The sequence below is a fragment of the Numida meleagris genome, chromosome 2, assembly GCF_002078875.1.
Source record: "Numida meleagris isolate 19003 breed g44 Domestic line chromosome 2, NumMel1.0, whole genome shotgun sequence".
Taxonomy (NCBI): domain Eukaryota; kingdom Metazoa; phylum Chordata; class Aves; order Galliformes; family Numididae; genus Numida; species Numida meleagris.
The window spans coordinates 53,555,232-53,575,649 of record NC_034410.1 but is presented as its reverse complement, the minus strand read 5'-3'; the positions used below and the strand labels follow the sequence as shown (position 1 = coordinate 53,575,649).

Sequence of the window (20,418 nt, the reverse complement as noted above, 5' to 3'; positions counted from 1 at the left end):
TGTGGTCAAAGTGGAGGACCCAGGAGTTGGTCTTGCTGAACTTCATCCCACTGGCCGAGCTATCCAGCCTGTTCAAATCACTATGCAGCTTCTATTGTACACCAAAATACAATAGAGTCCAGTGGGTTAAATGACTTATCTGACCTCTTACAGGCAAAACATATCTTTTGACATCAGCAGATGAATTGTTTTCATGTTACTTCATCCTATCTTCGCTTACACATGAAGACAGTCCTGACGTTACTTGAAAGAACAACTGTTTTTTAAGAGATTTGAATCAGAATTACGTCATTTCAGGGAATTCAAACATGAATGCTATCTTCCAGAACTGACTAACCAAGAAAAATGAGGTCTCTTGAAACTGGATACAAAAACATTCTGATGTTAGGAAAACTTTTTCTGCTTGACATTTTAGAACTTTCAAGACAAAACAAAGAGCAAGAACCTTTGCTGCTCTAAAAATGGCAAGGCATTTGAACTCAAGTAGCTGGGCAGCTTCTGTGTACGAGGAAAATAGAAAGATGTTTTTTTATTCAAATAGAAGGAAAATAAAATATGTTTACTTGTAGGAAAAAGTCAAGAAGTAAAGAGACATGGGGAGAAGAAAAATAAGAAAAGTAATCTTTTTGTCAGTAGTCAGGCTTAACACTGATTGAGATGGATTAAAAATAAAGGTGATGATCTCTTTTAAGATATTACATATGCGTGGATTCTGGGAGAAAAGGTCTGGGTTGTTCCTCTGGGCCATCTGCTAGCAGGAAGGAATCTATTGATTTATTGCTGAGCCGGAATGGAGTGAGTCGTCTGAAGTTGTTTGGAGAATATGGGATCTGCACTCGGGCCCTTTGTGATGGTACCACAGTATCTTCACTAGACAACCATGGTGAGAACTTCATGTAGATGCTTTGATCATCATCAGCTGAAAATACTGGGTTATCAATTCCTAAAAAAATTCACGAGTGATAAATACAGTTAATCAAAATGATTTCTTGGTAAAACAGCAAGGTGCTTTGTAAAAGAAGAATAAAAAATATGCAAAAAGATCATTATATACACAAAGGTTGCTCTTTCTGGCTTGGTTATTGCTAGTTATTTTGGATTTTTTTTATAGTGAGGAACTGTATATAATATGCAGTTATGGCTGAGATATCTACAGAAAATAAATAAAATCACTAAAAGAATAAACCAACCCATCCCCTTAGCAAAACAAATCAGAACATGAAATAGCTGCAGAAAAATCAGACCAAATCCATAAAAAAAGAAGGAAAAGATGAGAAAAAAATGTAAAAGCATGAACTGCACAACTCCATGAAGGAACAAGATGTGTATGAGGGCACTGAAACAAGCCACAGAAGTAAAAGGAGCCTTTTAATATAAATACCAAATTCATAGTGTTTAAACAGATAAAGAAATTGTAAAATCAGTCTAGGCCTGCATCTTGCTAGCCACTTACTTCTGGATTGATTTCTGTATGTCTTTATAAATATTCAAATATGGAATCTGTCACTGTGCAGTTAAAATATTGTATCATCCTGACTGTCAAAGGAGTACAGAAACAAGGATTTTTCTTCAGTGCATGAATGACATTACATATGCTGATAATTCAGACACAGAAGTGCTAAAGAGATACTGAACCTTAACACCTTACAAATCACATAATATACTTTCACTTATATGCAGTGGTATACTTTCAGTACGGTATTTTGGAGACTTCCAGGGCAGGAATTCAGGTCCAATGAATACTCCAAAAAATCTGGAAATCTGCACTTGTCAATGACTTCTGTAAGACTGCAGGGAACTGAGGGACTTGTGAATTTAAGAAATACTGCATGAAAGAAGAAGTATGAAAGGTATCACAGCAAACTACTTATATGCAAGTAGAAATCAGCTGGCCTGGTGAGGTAGGACAACATTAACATTTTCTGTTGCTAGAGATAATTTAGATCTGGTTTAGGCAGTCATTTTCACAACTTCTGTCAGTATTACCAATTTCAATAGCAAATTTGATGCTCTCCATAATTTCATATACTTCAAATTTGTCACCTTTTACCAATAATTCTAAGCAAATATAAACTCTAAGAGAACAGATCCAATCAAAATAAACATACAAACAAAAATACACGGTAAAGTAGCAGCATTTCTAGTAATTATTTTTTATATTTAAGAAAAAAAATCTGCATGCAATTAATATTTTTACCAGTAGGGTTATCTGTAAAATTTTGCTTGGTCACATTAGCCAGAAAATCAACTCCTTTGCCTAGGTGCAAAGTTTCATAATCGTTATTTTCTTCTGCTTCAGAAAATTCCAAATCTGGAACAACAGTAATAAAAAACATCAGCCCAGTTTGATCAGAGATTTCTATCAGTTCTGATGGAAAACTTAAAGTGCAGTATTATACTAGCACAGATACCAAAGTTATATCTTTATCAAAGATCTAGATAAAGGCGAAATTTAATTAACAGTTGTAGCACTGGCATGACAGTGTGAATGTATATGGGGACTGCATCTTACGTACCAATTATTTTGAGAAACTCAACAAAGCTTTCAGCCTTGCATTGTTACCTGGTGTTATGATAGAGATTTCACATTCTGAATAGACTGTTGGCTAATAGAACTGTATATTTTTCTGAGACTGAAGGAAACAAACTTTTGACATGCAACCACTGCCGCTGTTGTATTTTCTGCGTCTTCCTTGCTCACTTGTTGAGAAACAGTCCCTTAAAACAATCTGTTACTGCATTTTCATCATTAGACAGAGGTTGACATTGGAATTCCGGCCTATTTCAAAGCTGGTGAGTTCATTGCTGCTTCTACTATCATCAAATCAGTTTTACATCAGCTTCTAAACCACTTGTTATATATATCCTCCAAAGAAGTCTTTTTTTTTCTTTTTTGTCCAATAGTGGATGACTTACTTATATGCAGAGTTCTTCAACAAGACAGCATTGAATGAACTAATTAAAAGTATTTGGAAGACACTTTCTACACAAGGATGTTCTAGAATATTATATGTATTTCAACCAGCATGTTTTGCCCCTGTCAGTCAAATAAAGTAATATTCAGAAGATGATTTAGAGAGCATACATAAAGAAAAAAGTTTGCTTGGATCTAAAGAGAAAAAAATGACTCTCTCTGCTTTACTTCAGCTTTCTTTGAGATTAAGAATCTGAATAAACATAAGAAAGACCACAAATAAGAGTTAGTTCAGTGGGCTTTAAATCATATTTCAGTTTTTAAGTGACACATACTTATGAAGGATTAACCAGTACTCAAATTGGCCTCTGACTGTTTTCCTTTCAAATCTGTCTTCTCTCCTCAAGTTTTAACTCCAACTCAGCTTCAACTCTGATTCAGACCCTTCTAAATAAATAGATGTTAATTCAAGTGAGATTTCCATTTTGACTGAATTTTGTATGGTATGGTGTCATGGACAGGCATATCTTGCTGTGATGAAAAAGAAAAACTTCAGCAAATCTTGCTCTATGCAGCTTATCCAAAAGGAACCTGAAAGTTCATCTATGTTGCAGCCAGCGTATTGTTTTGTTTTCAGGATTTGAACAAGATATTTTAAAAATATGAGTAAGAACATTAATTCAAGTTTGATTTGTCATCCAATAGCCTAGAAAAAAAACTTCTAAATGTTCCAGATACTGCTTTTAAGTATGGACTAGATCCCTACTCTGTGTTATAAGTTATGACTAGAAGTCCTTCTTAAATAGCTTCACCATCGCACATCATGACATTTTTCAGTGATTCTTTACAGACAATGTAGCTGGTAAAATGCTACTGGTCTAATGGACTTTTTACCTTTTTCCTTTAAAGCAAAATCTTGTATTGGATTTTCTGCAGGTATTTTTCCATTTGGTATGACACTGCTGTTTCGCTGAAAGAAAAGGAACAAAATAAATAACAAAAATGCTACCAACATGATAGAACTAAGACAGTAACATTCTTTGAAATCCCTGTTGAGCAGCATAACCCTGATATCTGTTGCAGTCTTTTCTTGAGGTTTAGTATGATTGTCATTAATTTGCTTCTCTATACTGGTACCGGAAAAGAAAGGAACTTTGTCTTTTCATATGCTGTAAGTTCCTAGATTCATGCAAATTTTGTGAAATGGTAAATGTTACATCTGTCCTGGAAAATTTCCCCAGAGTGTTCTAGCATGGCTCCACATCTGCTGTTTCTCAAGAGATCAAAAAACTCTCACCCAAAAGTGTCCCAAAGCATAGAGAAAAGCAGCATATGAGAAGATGCCCCTTGAGTCATCTCATAGTTCAATCTCCTCTTGCTTAGGCCCTTTAAGTTCCTGAAGCTCTATAGGACAGAGGTAGATGCAGGACATGGGAACCTTGAGAGTCCTCCCTGCCCTCCCCTTGTTTTGTACAATAGGTGGCTACATCTGGGTCCTTGTGCAGATTTTTTACCCTTTTTTGGCCCCGTTCTCGTTTGTGGATTTTATTCAGTTTCTTGGAATGATTTATTCCTAGTTTAGTACTCTTGAAAGATTCTAAGCGCTTCCTCATTGTCCTATGGAAAATCTCCTTGTCTTGTTTCTCATCTTCATTGTGCATGATCTCGTGTCGACTGTACAGATGTTTGTGCTGTTACGAGGAAGGGAAGACAATATTCATTTATTTAGAAATACAGCTGGAAGCCCTGAATCAATGCATTCAGCTTGTGTCATGAAAACAAAACCAACTCCTTTTGAGAATGAACCAACGCCTAATCTAAAGGCATTCTATTTTTTTTCCTCTTTCCTTGCATAGGAATGAGTGACAGTCATTCAAGGTAAACCTCTCTCCGTAAGTGTCTGAACCACTTTGATCTATACGATCCATTTATTCTCAACTTATATTGGACCTAGTTCTGTGTTGTGTTAGCCCCAGACTTGCGCGAGACCCTCTCTGTTAAAGAGGCCTGTTGATAAGTGCATAAGTATATACACAAAGAACCTATCTCCCTCAAGAGTGGATTTTGCATTTATGATCTTTCCATCCGAGTTTTGCTTCCATAGTTTTGGTTTCTAATATCTTAATTTTTGGACTTTAAAACAGCCTAATGCAAGCTTTCTGCTCTCACCTCCTGCCTGGGCTTATACAGGTACTGTTGTAGAGTGTGATGTGCAACTGTATCTTCTGTGTCCCGGATACTTTTCCTCCTCTGCTCTAAAGCTTGCATGTCAAGGCAAACTGGTCCAGCTTTTTCTCTCCTGAAGAATACAAAACACAAACAGTAGTTCTTACAGATGAAGTTCATATAAGTAAATATATAAGTAAATAAATGTCAAAACAGGCTGAATGAAAATATCTAATGTGAAAAGTGAGAAAAGTATTGATTTTGTCTTTCAGGTGGTTGTCAACATTTATTTCCTCTATTTACATGACAGATGGGCTGCTGTGTGAAAGAGACAGGAAAGAATTAAGGAAGCAGCATTTTTTTTCCTTGACTTTCTCCAAATCTTTTCTGGAGCAGGTGCAGAAATGCTGTTTGGCTCTGTCTATAGAAATTGGTGAACAAAAGGTACAAGAAACAACTCTAATGTGGTACTCTGTTTCATCTTATCAACCTTTACTGCAAAATTTGTTTCTATCACCTATTTTATGTGGGAGGAAAAGATTAATTGAAGTTCCAAAAATTTGTGAATGAAGCCCCTGTAACTGATATTTCTCAAACATTGTAACTATTTTTTTGCACTTCATCACACACACACACACACACACACACACACACACACAAAAAGCAGAAGACACAATCAATCAGTACAAGTTACTTACAGTAAGTAAGATACAGAACTTTCTACAGTACTTGGACGTGGGGTACTGAAATCCACATTCACCATGTTGTCTGTACTTGGAGAACGTATAAATGCTAAGGAACCTCTACGTTCTCCCTGGTCACAGAAAGAAACAAGACATATTACAGCTGTAAACACCTGCAGTAAAATGTGGGTCAAAAAATGCAGATCATATAAGGCTGTTATATGCAAATGGCACAAGAAATAAGAGAGATCTTGTATTTAGTATATGATAACAAACCATTTATTTTATTTTATTTTGTTGTTAGGGTTTCTTTAAATTAGTGACATCCCAATAAACAAAGCCAAGAGAAAAAACTTTACAATCTTGTAAATCAGTTTTGGTGAGGTGAGTGATTTGTTAGGCCCAGCCTGTTTGAAAATTACACCCTTGTGCTTTTGCAGGCTAACTCCATCCTTCAGGGATGGACCCTTTACGCTGAACCACCTTGCAAAGCAAGCACATAGGAATATCTGCGTAAATTTTTAGGACTCCAAACATCACTGCACTAACAGCAGTGTTTTCAAAGACATCACACTACGTTTTCTATTCTCTACCAGACTGGAAACAGCAAAAGTTCCATAGTGGTATAAGTCTACAATACTACTTGGATGTTATCTTGTGAAGAGATGAGATATTAATAGAATCATAGAACCATTAAATGGCTTGGGTTGGAAGGGACATTAAAGATAATTTGGTTCCAACCACCCTGCCATGGGCAGGGCTGGCAACCACTAAATTAGTCACTAAATCAGGCTGCCCCAGCGCCCCATCCAACCTAGCCTTGAACACTTCTAGGGATAGAGTATCCACTACTTCTATGGACAACTCATTCCAGTGCCTTTCAACTCACTGACTGAAAAATTTCCCCCTGACATTTAACCTAAATTTTTCCTCTTTCAGTTTAAAACTCTTCCCTCTTGTATCATTTTCAGACAGCGTGAGATGTCTGTCTTCCTCCTGATTATAAGCTCCTTTTAAGTACTGGAAGGATGCAATGAGGTCTCCCTGGAGCCTTCTGTTCTCCAGGCTGAAAAATCCCAGCTCCCTCAGCCTTTCCTCATAGGAGAGATGCTCTAGTCCTCTGATCATCTTTATGCCCCTCCCACAGCTCTATGTCTATATTGCAAAGGTAAGCTTTGTTGTCAGTTCTGAAACTGGCATTACAGAAGTGAGATTCTGGGAAAGTTCAGATTTCTGTCTTCATTGCTCTCCCTACCATTTGCAAAGTTGTTCATTTAGATGAAAGTTAACTGTTGAGAGACCATAGTTATGTAGGCTGTACACATCTATGGTTTTGTATCAGAGTAGAAAAGACTCATGTATCAGATCTCTATATTTTAAAATGTAATAAAGAATACAATCTCCCTTACACAGTACTGAAAGAGATTTTATCTACATTTTTTCCAACTATATTTCATTCTGTTTACATTTTTATAGTCATGGAGAGCGAATCAAACAAATGTGTCCTTGTACTATGGTAGGCCACATACATTTTACACAAGAACAGACATATCCAACTGCGAGCCTGCAAGCCAAGCCTGTCCTGTAGTCCACCCCCTGCCCCACACCATCGTGCTGGTGGTTCTGTCCTACTGAGCAGCCCAGCCCAGCCCTTGGTGAGCACCCACCTTTCAGCAACGATCAAACTAATAGTGTACTATTTACACTGTTCAAACTGGAACCAGGACACCAGAGGGTGCAGTGCAATACTAACTCAAGTTATGGAATATAATTTTATGCATTTTGATACATTTGCTAAATGCAGTCCCGTGAACAATGAAAAATAAGCAGCTTTGTTTTCCCTTTTGATAAAGGAATTTAAGAATAGGTTTCAAGATTGTTGAAAAAATCATCAATTTTTAGTATATTTGTGACTCCATTGTCATTTGACGTAAATACATTATCTGCAGATATTCAGAGGAATGTATACAGTTGCAAAATCAGATATTCAACTCAAAAATCCAATCACGTCTCTTTATTAGGCTTCTACAAGACCTATATTACCAGAGAAAGATATCCCTCACTTCACAATCGTGCCTTATTCTTGTCATTGCTCTTTGGCAGCATGTACATTTGTGAATAACTATTTTCAAGGATTAGGCACAGAAGGAGTAAAATTTCATCGAAAATCTCTGATGCACACCTTGAGAACTCACTAAGAATGACAATCACTTCCATCAAACCTGATGTATTAGTACGTAGATGTATTATAAAAAAAAAAATTTAAAACGTTTTGTTATTTATATACATGAACTATATTTTATATGCAGCCCTAGACAATTCTTCTTCATTCAGTGCAGCCCAGGCAAGCCAAAGATCGAATATTAGAGTAAAATGGCAGTGTTTGCCTTCACTCTCACTGCCTGCACCCTTCTGACCTGGGGGCCCAGTGGTGTCGTCTCACTTGTGCTGCTGATAGCTGTGCTGCGGCCCCCACTTGCACCACCATTCTGAACTCTTTTATACTGATAATTGCGGAGGAAGAATAACCGCTTGCATGTGTGCTTGCAGGACATGAAGCCTGGTGGCACCCCCATCCTAATGGTGATTTACAAGCAGGCTGCCCCACCTCCTGCTGCCCCCCACTTCCCCACGCAGCACCCTACAACTCTTCACTATCCTGCAGTGGTGAATTCATGCTGTGAGTCACACACTGCAGTACAGCTTCCCGCTTCCCTACTCCTACATTGCCTGCTGCCAGCCCTGCCTTCAGCTACTGGAAATATAAATCATTACCATCAGGAATAAAAATATTTCCATGTGCCACAGGTTTTTCACAAAGCTTCATTCTTTACAGGCTTTGTGACATACTTGGAGTCAATCTAATTATGGAACTGCAGTGTCTCAGTTTTGGGAAACTGGACCTTGAAATATATGAGAGCATTAGTCGTCCCACAAAAGTTACCACTACATCACTAGAAGAGATGGAGAGAAAGGTATACCCTGGGAAAATATGAAAGAAAAACATATCTTCTTTATAGATACTAATGATATTTACTTGGAGTTTCTCCATGGAGAAAAAAAAAACAGATTTAAGAAATGTTACCGATATGGGCTAAACTTTACCCATTAGTTTTGTTGTCATGTTGCCCTCTTTTTAGTTAAAAAAAAAAATACTAAAGATAAAATTGTTACTTATCTACATCAGCCACATTATGTATTTTACACACAGCCTAAGACAATTCCTCTTCATTCAGTGTGGCCTAGTTAAGACAAAACGTTGAACACCCATGTACTAATATGTGTTGGATCAGTTTGATAGTAGGTATTAAGAAGTACAGTCAGACCTCGTTAGACAGAAATTTAAGAGAAAAAAAAAACAAAGCATCATCTCACTTGCTGTGGAGACCAGCTTCAGGGCAGGTAAGACTGCACTGGGCCAGGGATCTGAAGTGAAAAAGGCTGACAAAAAAGCTCTTTCTAGGGTTTTCTGAAGCCAGTAAAAGTGCTGTGCCTGTGCCAGGGGGCTGGCACCTTGTGGGTGGGCTGCTGAGCTAGCAGGGGTGGAGCCAGCACTGCCCACTGCCTAACCCTGACCTTGACCTTTGGCTGCCAGGGTGTAAGTAGCCTTGGGGTGGGCAGAAGCTAGCTGCTGTCCACAGAGCACACTGGGTGAGCAAACAGTGTTGCTGCCTACTGAGAACAGGGAGGGGAAGTCAGTGCATGAGCACAACCCACACTGCCCATACAGTACTGCAGCAGCAAATGTGGAAGGTGGGTCAAGCAGCAGCACACGTAAGTGCTGTCCCTCTTTGCTCAGGACATCAGCTCTCCTGTTGGCAGTCTCCGAGACCACAGGTTTAAACATAGTCTCCCCCAGACAGCGGGCTTGCCCGAACAATTCTGTGGTGACCCAGATGGAGGGCCTGCCCAGAAATGTGGCTGTTCAGGTCTCTGGCTGCAGGGAGTGCCTGAGCCTGCTGCTGCTGCCGAGGGAGGACGGCAGGAGTTCCACCTGCGTGAGGTGCGAGCAGGTGGCTGAGCTGCTCAGCATGGTGGTGGAGCTCAAGGAGGAGGTAGAGAGACTAAGGGCCATCAGAGAGTGTGAGCGGGATACTGGCTGGAGTGACTCGCTGACATGCTGGAAAGGATGCCAGGGTGATACGGCACGGGGTCCACCACTTTCCTGGGGGTATCACAGTCACACAGACCTGACAGATAAGGAGGGTTGGAAGAGTATCCCAGCTCAGTGTCACGGGTGCACCCCCTGCATGCCTACCCCACTTCCCCAGGTCCCCCTAAGCAATAGGTTTGGGGTGCTGGAAATTGAAGAGGAGGTGAGTGGGGAGGCAAGGGAGGATCTGCCTAGGAAGGAGCCTATGGTGAGGCGGTCATCCCCACACCTTGAGACTGCCTCTGCCAGGAAAGACAGAAGGGTCATTGTGGTAGGTGATTCCTTTCTCAGGGGAATGGAGGGCCCCGTGTGCAGACCGGGCCTGACCTGTAGGGAGGTGTGCTGCCTCCCTGGGGCCTGCTTCAGGGACATCACCAAAAAACTCCCGGGTCTGGTTCGCTCCTCTGATTACTGTCCGTTATTGATAGTCCAGGCAGGCAGTGATGAAATAGCTCGGGGAAGCCTGTGAGCTATCAAAAGAGAGTTCAGGGGTTTAGGGCGAATGGTTGAGGGAGTGGGAGCACAAGTGGTATTTTCCTCACTCTCTTCTGGGGTGGTGAGGGATACGGAGCAGTCTAGGAAAACACAGGCTTTGAATAAGTGGCTGAAAGGCTGGTGCCACCACAGGAACTTTGGGTTCTTTGGCCATGGGGCGGTTTACTTGCTGCCTGGCTTGATGGCTGCAGACGGGTCTTGCCTGTCTCCGAGGCGAAAGCAGATCCTAGCTCAGTAGCTGGCAGGGCTCCTGAGAGCTTTAAACTAGGTATGAAGGGGGAAGAGGATAAAATGACACTTGCTAGAGTGGAGAGAGCAGTTCAGAGACTTGAGCTAGGTTTGTTGGGGGAAGAGGGTGGAGGTCAATGGGACAGAGAAGAGCTTGGGGATGTCATTGTAGGAGACTGCAGGGAAAAAACTCTGGATTGTCCTATAGGATCTTGTGAGGACTCCTCGAAGGTACCATTGGAAATTCCCTGCTTGAAATCTTCTTGCATCCCTTTAGGGATACCTGCACCTGCTGCTTCCCTATGTGTTTGTATACTAACGCACACAGCATGGGAAATAAACAGGAAGAGCTGGAGATCTGTGTGCGGTCACAAGGCCACGATCTCACTGTAATCATGCAGACGTGGTGAGACAACTTACATGACTGGAATGCTGTCATGGATGACTATGTGCTTTTTAGGAAAGACAGGCTAGCAAGGCAGGGTGGTGGAGGTGCTCTTTATGTGAGAGAGCAGCTAGAATGTATCGAACTCCACCTGGGAGAGCATGATGTACCAGTGGAGAGTTTATGGGTTAGAATTAAGGGGCAGGCTAGTATGGGTGAAACTGCTGTGGGTGTGTATTATTGGCCCCCTGATCAGGAGGAGGAAGTTGATGAGGCCTTCTACATGCAGCTGGAAGTAGCCTTGTGATCCCAGGTGCTGGTTCTTATGGGGGACTTGAATTATCCAGATATTTGTTGGGTAAGCAACACAGCCAGGCACACACAGTCCAGATGGTACCTGCAATGTACTGAAGATTACTTTCTGATGCAGTTGGTGGAGGAGCCGACAAGGGGTGGGGTGTTACTGGACCTTGTTCTTACTAATGTGGATGGGCTTGTTAGGGATGAGAAGGTCAGGGGCAGCTGGGGATGTAGTGATCTTGAGATGATGGAGTTTGAGATCTTGAATGGAAGAAGCAAACCAAAAAGTAGGATTGCTACTCTGGACTTTAGGAGAGTCAAATTTGATCTCTGCTGGGACCTACTTGGAACTATCCCATGGGCTAGGGAGTTAGAAGGTAAGGGGGCCTGTGAGAGCTGGTAAGCATTTAAACAGCACTTCTTCCAAGCTCAGGATCAGTGTATACCTAAGAGTAGGAAACTGGGGAAAGGAAGCAGGAGACCTGCATAGATGAGCAAGGAGCTTATGCATAAACTCAAAGGGAAGAAGAAGGTCCATGAAATGTGGAAAAAGGGTCTGACCACTTGGGAAGAGTATAGGAATGTTGTCAGGGCCTGCAGGTATACAATGAGGAAGGCTAAAGCCAACTTGGAATTGAATCTGGCAAAAGATATAAGGGATAATAAGAAAGGCTTTTTAAAGCATGTCAACAGTATAAGGAAGACTAGGGAAAATGTGGGTCCCTTACTAAATGAGAGGGGTGTTCTGGTAACGAGGGATGCTGAGAAGGCAGAGATACTGAACACACTTCACTGCAAAGACTCCCCCTTGGGAATCTTGGACCCTGGAGGTAAGTGAGAGAATCTGGGGAATGGAAGGCTCCCCTTTGGTGAGGGAGGAGACGGTCCAAGAGTGTCTAGGCAACATCAATCCATGTGCATAAATCCATGGGCCCTGATGGGATGCATCCACGTGCACTGAGGGAGCTGGCAGAGGTGACTGCTGAACTGCTTTCTATCGTCTTTGGGAGGTCTTGGAGAACAGGAGATGTGCCTCAAGACTGGAAGATAGCCAGTGTCACTCTGGTCTTCAGAAAGGGCAAGAAGGAGGATCCGGGATACTATAGGCTAGTCAGCCTCACCTCTGTCCCTGGAAAGGTGATGGAACAGCTTGTTCTACATGCCATCTCCAGGCAATTAGAAGAGAAGAAGGTTATCAGGAGTAGTCAGCATGCGTTCACCAGGGGGAGGTCATGCTCAACCAACCTGGTAGCCTTCTATGATGGCATCACTGGGTGGGTGGATGAGAGGAGAGCAGTGGATGTCATCTACCTTGATTTCAGCAAGGCATTTGACACTGTCTCCCACGACATCCTGATAATGAAGCTGAGAGTGTGGAATAGATGAGTGGATAGTGAGGTGGGTTGAGAACTGGCTGACTTGCTGAGCTCAGAGGGTGGTGATCGGCGGTGCAGTGTACAGTTGGAGGCCTGCATTTAGCGGTGTTCCTCAGGGGTTGGTGTTGGGTCCGGTCTTGTTCAACATCTTCATCAGTGACCTTGATGAGGGGATAGTGTCCACCCTCAGCAAGTACACTGATGATATGAAGCTGGGAGGAATGGCTGACACACCAGAAGGGTGTGCTGCCATTCAGTGAGATCTGGGCAGGCTGGAGAGTTGAGCAGAGAAGAACCAGATGAAGTTTAACAAGGGTCTTGCATCTAGGGAGGAATAACTGCGTGCACCAGTACAGGTTGGGGGATGACCTGCTGGAGAGGGGCTCTGCAGAGAGGGACGTGGGGGTCTTGGTAGATGACATGAGCCAGCAGTGTGTCCCTGTGGCCAAGAAGACCAATGGCATCCTGGGGTGCATTAAAAGGAGCGTGGTCAGCAGGTCAAAGGAATTGATCCTCCCCCTCTATTCTGCCCTAGTCAGGCCTCACTTGGAGTACTGTACGCAATTCTGGGCTACCTGGCACAAAAAGCACAGGGATCTCCTGGAAAGAGTCCAGCTGAGGCCCACAAGGATGATAAAGGGCCTGGAGCACCTCTCTTATGAGGAAAGGGTGAGCAACCTGGTACTGTTCAGCCCTGAGAAAAGAAAACTCAGAGGGGATCTGATCAATGTCTATAAGTATCTAAGGTGCGGGAGGCAAAGGGATGAAGTCAGACTCTTTTCAGTGATGCGTGGTGATAGGACAAGGGGAAATGACCACAAACTGTACCATAGGAAGTTCTGCACAAATATGCATAAGAACTTCTTCACAGTGAGGGTGACGGAGCACTGGAACAGGCTGCCCAAAGGGGTTGTGGAGTCTCTTTCTCTGGAGACATTCAAAACCCGCCTGGATGCCTATCTGTGCAACCTGGTCTAGGGAGCCTGCTTTGCAAGGGGGTTGGACTCGATGATCTCCAGAGGTCCCTTCCAGCCCCTACAATCCTGCGGTTCTGTGATTCACCTGTTTTCTTATGAGCATCTGACTTTCTTTTTGAATGAAGTATAATGTTTCATAGATACCTTATATCATATCATCTGTGGAGGAATTTTAGCCAGAAGAAGATAGGACCTGTTAAGTCATTCCAAAGGGTCCTTTAGCCCTTTTCAACACTGACAGAAATGTGGTCATCACAGATAACAGAGCTGCTGTTTGCAGGAAGCATTCTATAGGGAAAAGTCAATATTTTACCTGATCAATTGCAGTGTACATTTTGATGTAATGAATATAGATAAAAATTCTTCAGAAAAAATCCAACAGAAAAATACACCACCATATGTATAACATACTCATATCGGGGTTCAGGTAGAATACTGAGAACTACAGTCACCCAAACAGGTGATAACAAGACTCATATCTCTTAAATTCCATTTAGATAAAACAAAACAAGAGCAGAAATGAAAACAGACTTATTTTTTTAGACATCTCCTGCAATATATCATCTACGGATTACACTGTAAATTAGAAAAAGAATAAGAAAAACTAGAAAGGAAATTCATAAGTACCTCAGCCACATAGCTAATTGCATCCTTCATGTTGAGTTCATGGAAAACATTAAGGATTTGATCTCTTGATTTTTGAGCAGATCTTCTCATCAGGAGTCTACTGAGGAATTTCCTATCAAAATTGGACCACCTGATAATTTAAACAAACCATGTTAAGGGCAGCAAGCAATTTTAGTATCAGAGCATTTGTAATTTATCAGAAAAGATTATTTTGTGAGCTAACCACATTTAGAAAATGTCAAGAATAAAAATGTGAGGATTTGTATTTTGAAGCTTTTCAAATAGCAGCTGAAGAAAGTTAAGGAAAAATCTGGTACAGAGTTATGCAGCTGTCACAAAGTATTTAATAGGTTCACTTAACAAATACTACTGCAGCAGCAGGAGTGCTATGATTACAGTATCCCATTTCATAGTCACTAGAACATTTTATACTCTGGTAGATCATGCTATCTTCTACTTATGATTATTTACTATTATACTTAGAACCTTCATTCTAAAAGTTCAAATTTCTTTCCTCTATTGGAAGCAAATGTACTTTTCCACAGCTGTATTGTGGTAAACCAGGCTAGAAAGCCAGTTGCCAAATGTTCTATTCCAAAAGCACTGAGAGAGGCCATCATTTCATGCCATCTGGGTACTCGAGGAGATAAAAGTGGTACACGTTTTCTGTGATTTCCACTTCCAAGTTCGTCTGATAGTAGGATATCTGTCATTTCATGCTTGTGCTCCAGAATTGATCATTATTCCTCTTCTCTAGTCAGAACATCTGAAAATCAGTTTCCAGGCTGTTGCACCTGAAAATACTGAAAATACTGGGAGACTGACACTTCTTTGAAGAAGTAATACTTTCATGCGCATATAGCCTAGAAGAAGCAGACTTAACATGGTCTCATTCAAAATACGTTTCCATACACTCAACTGAGAGCCTACATTAAGCTACTCTTTCTCTTGTTACTCAAGCAAATTACCTTCTGCCATATGAGAAGACAAACTCTAATCTGCCACTTTAAAAATACTTAGTTCCATCTTTAAATCAATATTTCAGACCTGATGATAAATTCCCCTGCAATGTAATCTGCTGAAATTACTTCCTAAAATGTAAGTTAAAGACTAAAATTATCAAAAGAAAAAAAGATTTTCTATTTGGGATGCCTATTGAGAATTCTCCACTGCACAAATGAACACCAAACAAAAGAAGTATGTATTATTTCACATGTGTAAATGCAGGTATTATGGACGGATAAGCTATAAGATAAGTTTGACGGCTTGCCTCAAACTATTGATCTGCCCAAGCTTTCTTACTTTGTATGAGCTTAAATGCTACACACACATATATTGTATACTTCAGACTTATATTGGGGAAAAAAAATGAAACAAAGGCAACTGTCTCTATGGCAGGGTACAGACAGGTGAGCGATTTTGCTTGCACTCACAAGTAGCTAAATACAATCCAGCTCCAGCCTAGAAGCTATACAACTGCATGAATACAATGCCAAACCTACACTATTTTCAGCTCCTCAGCAAGACTCAGAGGAAAGTTCTGCAGATGATTAATGCAACTGAATGACTTTTGGACTGGAATTGGCATGTTGAGTCAAAACTATGAGTATCTGCATCTATGTTATGACCTAAATCCAGAGAGACAGTAACAGTCTAAAGCTAAATAACACTGTTTAAAAAAGCCCAGATTTAACATCCTTTTTTGACATTTATTCATCTAGCTTATGGAAGCCTGCCTCTCAGGATGGTAGTTCTTCACATATACTTTAAAGAAAATAGTGTCTGTATCATTCAGGTGACTAATTTTGCTTCCCTCAAGATGAGTAAACAGAGGGGGATGTAAGTGAACCACAAATGTCAGTAGTGATTTCAAACTAAGACTTAAACCATCTGAATAATTTCAAAGGACTCTTCGCAATTACCTACAGATTCAAAACTCAAACTCCTCCTTTGTATAAATAGCTAGTGCAATAGTATTTGAGTTCATTAGTGTCTCCCCACACAGATAATGTTCATGAAATAAGGTATCACAGTGAAAAATCAATGTTAATGTTTTAGGTTAAATTCTGTACAAATAGACATTTTTCTAATCCTGAGAGGATCTGAGCCCTGGATATGAACTGACACATTCAAAAAGGCCTAGTCTGAACTTGTGAAAGAGAAAGAAAGTATTCCAGTTGTAAGGGGTGAAAATTAACTATTTTCATATTTGCTGTATTTCCACTGTTTTCAGTGTAGTGTATAACAACATTTTAAATTGAAGTTGGCGTGCTTTCTGTCTCTAAATTCACAGGCTTACAGGCTTAAAAAGTCATAATTTATATATAAGACTTCCTAGCAGTATTTCAAACATTACAAGTTAGTTACTGCTTACTTGTCTCTCAGATAGTTATGTCCTATTTGTCCAGAGATGTCTTCTATAGCAGAAAGAATGTGATCAAAAGCCTGGGAAAGTAGAAGTGGAATTAGTATCACAAGTAAATTAAAGGCATAATTAGAAAATATCTCAGTTTATGTCAGGTTAGACCAAGTAACTCTGTAGAAAAATTTTATTGCTGCTAAGCAGATTTTTTTTCTCCCTTTACAGAAATGCTTACTACCCTATGCCTTTCTTCAAAGGTCTGAGCCTTCTAACCAGTTCTTTCCAAATTCACTAACTATTCTTAATTTATGAGGTCTCAGCAAGAAGATACTTAAGCCTTCATTTTATTAACATTCAGTTTTAAGACTCACTGTCAACTCATTTTACATCTCCGTTTCTGCCCTGTAAAGTAATGAGTCATTATTAGTGTTGATGATATAAGTTAGTTGAAAGTATTTCCTAACATTTTTTTTAGATTTTTCAACATCTTCCCCCAGAGCACAAGTAGAAGCTATTCGTTTAGTATCCAGAGCAAAATCCCATAGTTGATTTATTACCACATGGTTGATAACAATCCTGAGGATTCTAACTTTTGAGTCAAGACAGGGCACCTGCAGCAGAATTTAATCTTTTTCTTTATACACTTGTTAACATTTTACTCTCTGCTGAACTGATTACTACAGAATCTACAGCACGCTGCTTAAATAACCATGTGTGATATGGATTATTTCTGCATTTATTACTAGTTATTGTTTCAGGAAACATCTGACATAGAAATGGAGAAAATTCAATTATAAATAAGGTGCCTCCTTCCCACTCCTGGGAATGGATAGTACTCTCTTTAAAGGCTGCAGATAATATTCCTCTTAGGAGCATAACACATAGACAGTATGGGCTAGAATATAGTAGTGAATCAGTTAACACAATAAAGTGTGAAGAGTAACATTACTGTTCAGAGTTTTCTTCTTGCTGACACACATGTATATCCCATGAAGTCAGACAGAATATATTTCTGGAAAGAGACTACTGACTTTCAAATAGTAAAACATCAAAACCTTATTTCTGGGTAAATACTCTGTCTGTAAATGGAGCAACTTTTCTGCTGGATACTAAAAACGTAACATATTTATTCAGTAGTCCTTCAAAGGATTCCTCAGAAATAAACCCTATTACCAAGTCTTTGCTCCACTTCAGGTAACCTCCAGCTTAAAAACAAACAAGATTAGAAATTCACACAAGCATGTGTTAAAATGTTTAATGCAGGTATAGTTGCGTAAATCTGCAGAGTTAAGAATTAAATGAGATGTCTTATAGTCTTACAGTCTGTTGTGTGAAGTGAACTGTAAGAGATCCAAGGAGTCATGTTTCAAAATCTTTTCAAAGATTAAATAAATGCAAGTACACACAGTGTTCAAGTTGGACTAAAAATATTACCATTCATCTGGAATTCTGTGTCACATGCACAATGCAAAGCCTGCTTTCATTTCATGTCCATAAATACACAATAATTAAGAAGGAAAAATAAACTTTCTTCCACATGCTTTGCTCTAACTATCTTCAATCAAATATCTTCCCCTTTTAGATGAAGAGAAAAAATGTTATTCCAGCTGTTTCCCCAGTTCTGTCAGCACCAGTGAATTTTCAAGCAAATGAACAGAAAAAACCTCCTGTTAGTATCCTTTGGTTGGACTTAATCCAATAGCAAATTGCAACCTATGTGGTAATTCTTGATAAATTTGAAGGCTTTTGCTCTGTAAATTTGAATTTGATTGCCTCTTCTCTTCCAGAATTAATTTTTCTTTAACAGTTTTCTCTCTTAAGGCATTCTGTAAAACTTCAAATGATGCCACAATATTGTTTAAAAGTGTCTTACTCTCCCATGAAGTTTCTCATTGAGTTTTGGCTCTCTGTGTTCACTTTTCTTCACTTTCAGCCACTGTACCAAAGGCTTGATTGTCAATCCCTAGGCAATGAAACATGATAATAAATACTTAGGGTATTAGACTTTCCTCCAGGTGAACAGTGTTAAATAGAGCAGTTTTATACATGTATATGTTGTTTATCCTACTTCCTTACTTGATCCCTCTTCCCTATACAAGTAAAATAATGCAGTACCCCCTGCAACTGTTACAAAGGCTTGAAAAGACACCAAACAGCAGAAAAAACATATCTTCTATACAGTATTGAGAGGCTGAGAATGTTTCCTGTACTAGTGCATGTTTGTATTCTGCATGTATATGTGGTTTGTTATGAAAATTAAATTTTTGATACATTTTTGAAGTCTTTCAAGTTGACATGTACTGACACATCTCCATTTATGTTCATATTTTTTTTCATCCAGAAATTGCTGTTTTGTTTGGATTGCTAAATACCTTCTTGTCCCATTGCTTGTTCTCATATTTTAAAGCTGAGGTAAAGGTAGATCAGCTTAATGACTGTATCTGCCAATAAAAAGAACTGTTCCCTATAGTTATTCCTATGAGATGAAGGATGTTTAGTCAGATATTAACTTCAGTACTATTAATACCAAGCAGCTAAGACTGAACATTTTTTAGCACAGAGGAAACTGTGTTTTGTCCCATGTGGTACTGTATGAAAACATAAAATAGGATCTTTGTTACTAAAATTACAAAGTCAATTATGCTTTCAGTTCAGTGAAACAATATGCAACCTTCAGCTGAGAAGGCTTAATATTTTTAAGGGTCTCCTTTTCCTTGCAAGAAACATACTTAGGAATAAGAATTACCTGGAAAATAACAGTAAAAAACACAACAATGATCGTTGTGCTGACAAACAGGTTTTTCTCTTTCACTTTTTTTATATCCAGAAGTGCAACCAGAGCAAAAGCAACTGCTCCACGTAGTCCACCATATGACATCACTACCTGGTCTATTATCTCCAACTGGACCATTCTGTAGTGGTTAAGAATCCATGTCTGTAAAACTACACCTATAAAAAACAAATGTTGGCATGACTAGAAATGCTCTTATTAAATGTCAATATCTCAACAGTGTGTAACAGAAACAGTACCAATTTCATAACAAATTCTCTACACCCTCTACTTCACCCATTCTACTGCTACACTGCCAGGGAGGCTGGGACCACTTGGTATCTTCTCCTTCACATTTAGCCAGAGTAGTTAGAAGAAGCTTATTCTATGATCTGGTAATCCCTCTGAGAATGCTGTCCTTTGATGTGAAACAAGAATTTTTCTTCCTCTAACACAGGCACTGAAGGTGAAATTCTGCTATGTGCTGTTCTCTGCTATGTGTTGTTCTTTGAAATTAATGTCTGAGAAATAATAGACTTTCTAGCACTGTAAATTATATACATAAGATATTTCAACAGCAACAAAAAATAACCATAGAATTCTTGCAATCCCATTGATTTAGGAAGTGTGGTAAGTGTGGTACTTTTTACATATCATACTAAAAGTGCCATCAATGTCAACGACTTATGCAGAGTTGTACTGTTATGCTGACATCATCTTCAGGTCTATGGATGAGATACTGCCTGCTAGAGATGCTTGACCTAAAGCTCTAGAAATCATAATATCACCATACTGAAGGAAAGCTGCTTCAGTACTCCTGAGAGTGGCACAGCCTTGCATCCCACTGCAGCAGGCCAGGTCCATTACATTTGCCAGAGGAAAATAAATACTTCTATTTTTAGATAACTTTGAGGTTATACTTACGAAAGAAAAATATATATCGCTCTAAGGAAGGCCTCTGATGAAGGGGACCTTGAAAATT

At 39.8% G+C, this 20,418-nt stretch overlaps 1 protein-coding gene across 1 annotated transcript in view; it reads right to left on the bottom strand.

Annotated features, from left to right (window-relative positions):
* The window catches only part of SLC9A3 (solute carrier family 9 member A3), a 58,065-nt gene continuing 38,258 nt past the window's right edge, over positions 612-20,418 (bottom strand). Inside the window, exons 7-16 of the mRNA XM_021388961.1 lie at positions 19,413-19,615; positions 18,540-18,629; positions 16,679-16,749; positions 14,305-14,434; positions 5,779-5,894; positions 5,084-5,213; positions 4,429-4,605; positions 3,809-3,884; positions 2,198-2,311; positions 612-943 (exon numbers count right to left, since the gene is read on the bottom strand). Coding sequence (XP_021244636.1) covers positions 696-943; positions 2,198-2,311; positions 3,809-3,884; positions 4,429-4,605; positions 5,084-5,213; positions 5,779-5,894; positions 14,305-14,434; positions 16,679-16,749; positions 18,540-18,629; positions 19,413-19,615 — 1,355 coding nt within the window. The 3' untranslated portion in view covers positions 612-695. The remainder of the gene's footprint in view (positions 944-2,197; positions 2,312-3,808; positions 3,885-4,428; positions 4,606-5,083; positions 5,214-5,778; positions 5,895-14,304; positions 14,435-16,678; positions 16,750-18,539; positions 18,630-19,412; positions 19,616-20,418) is intronic.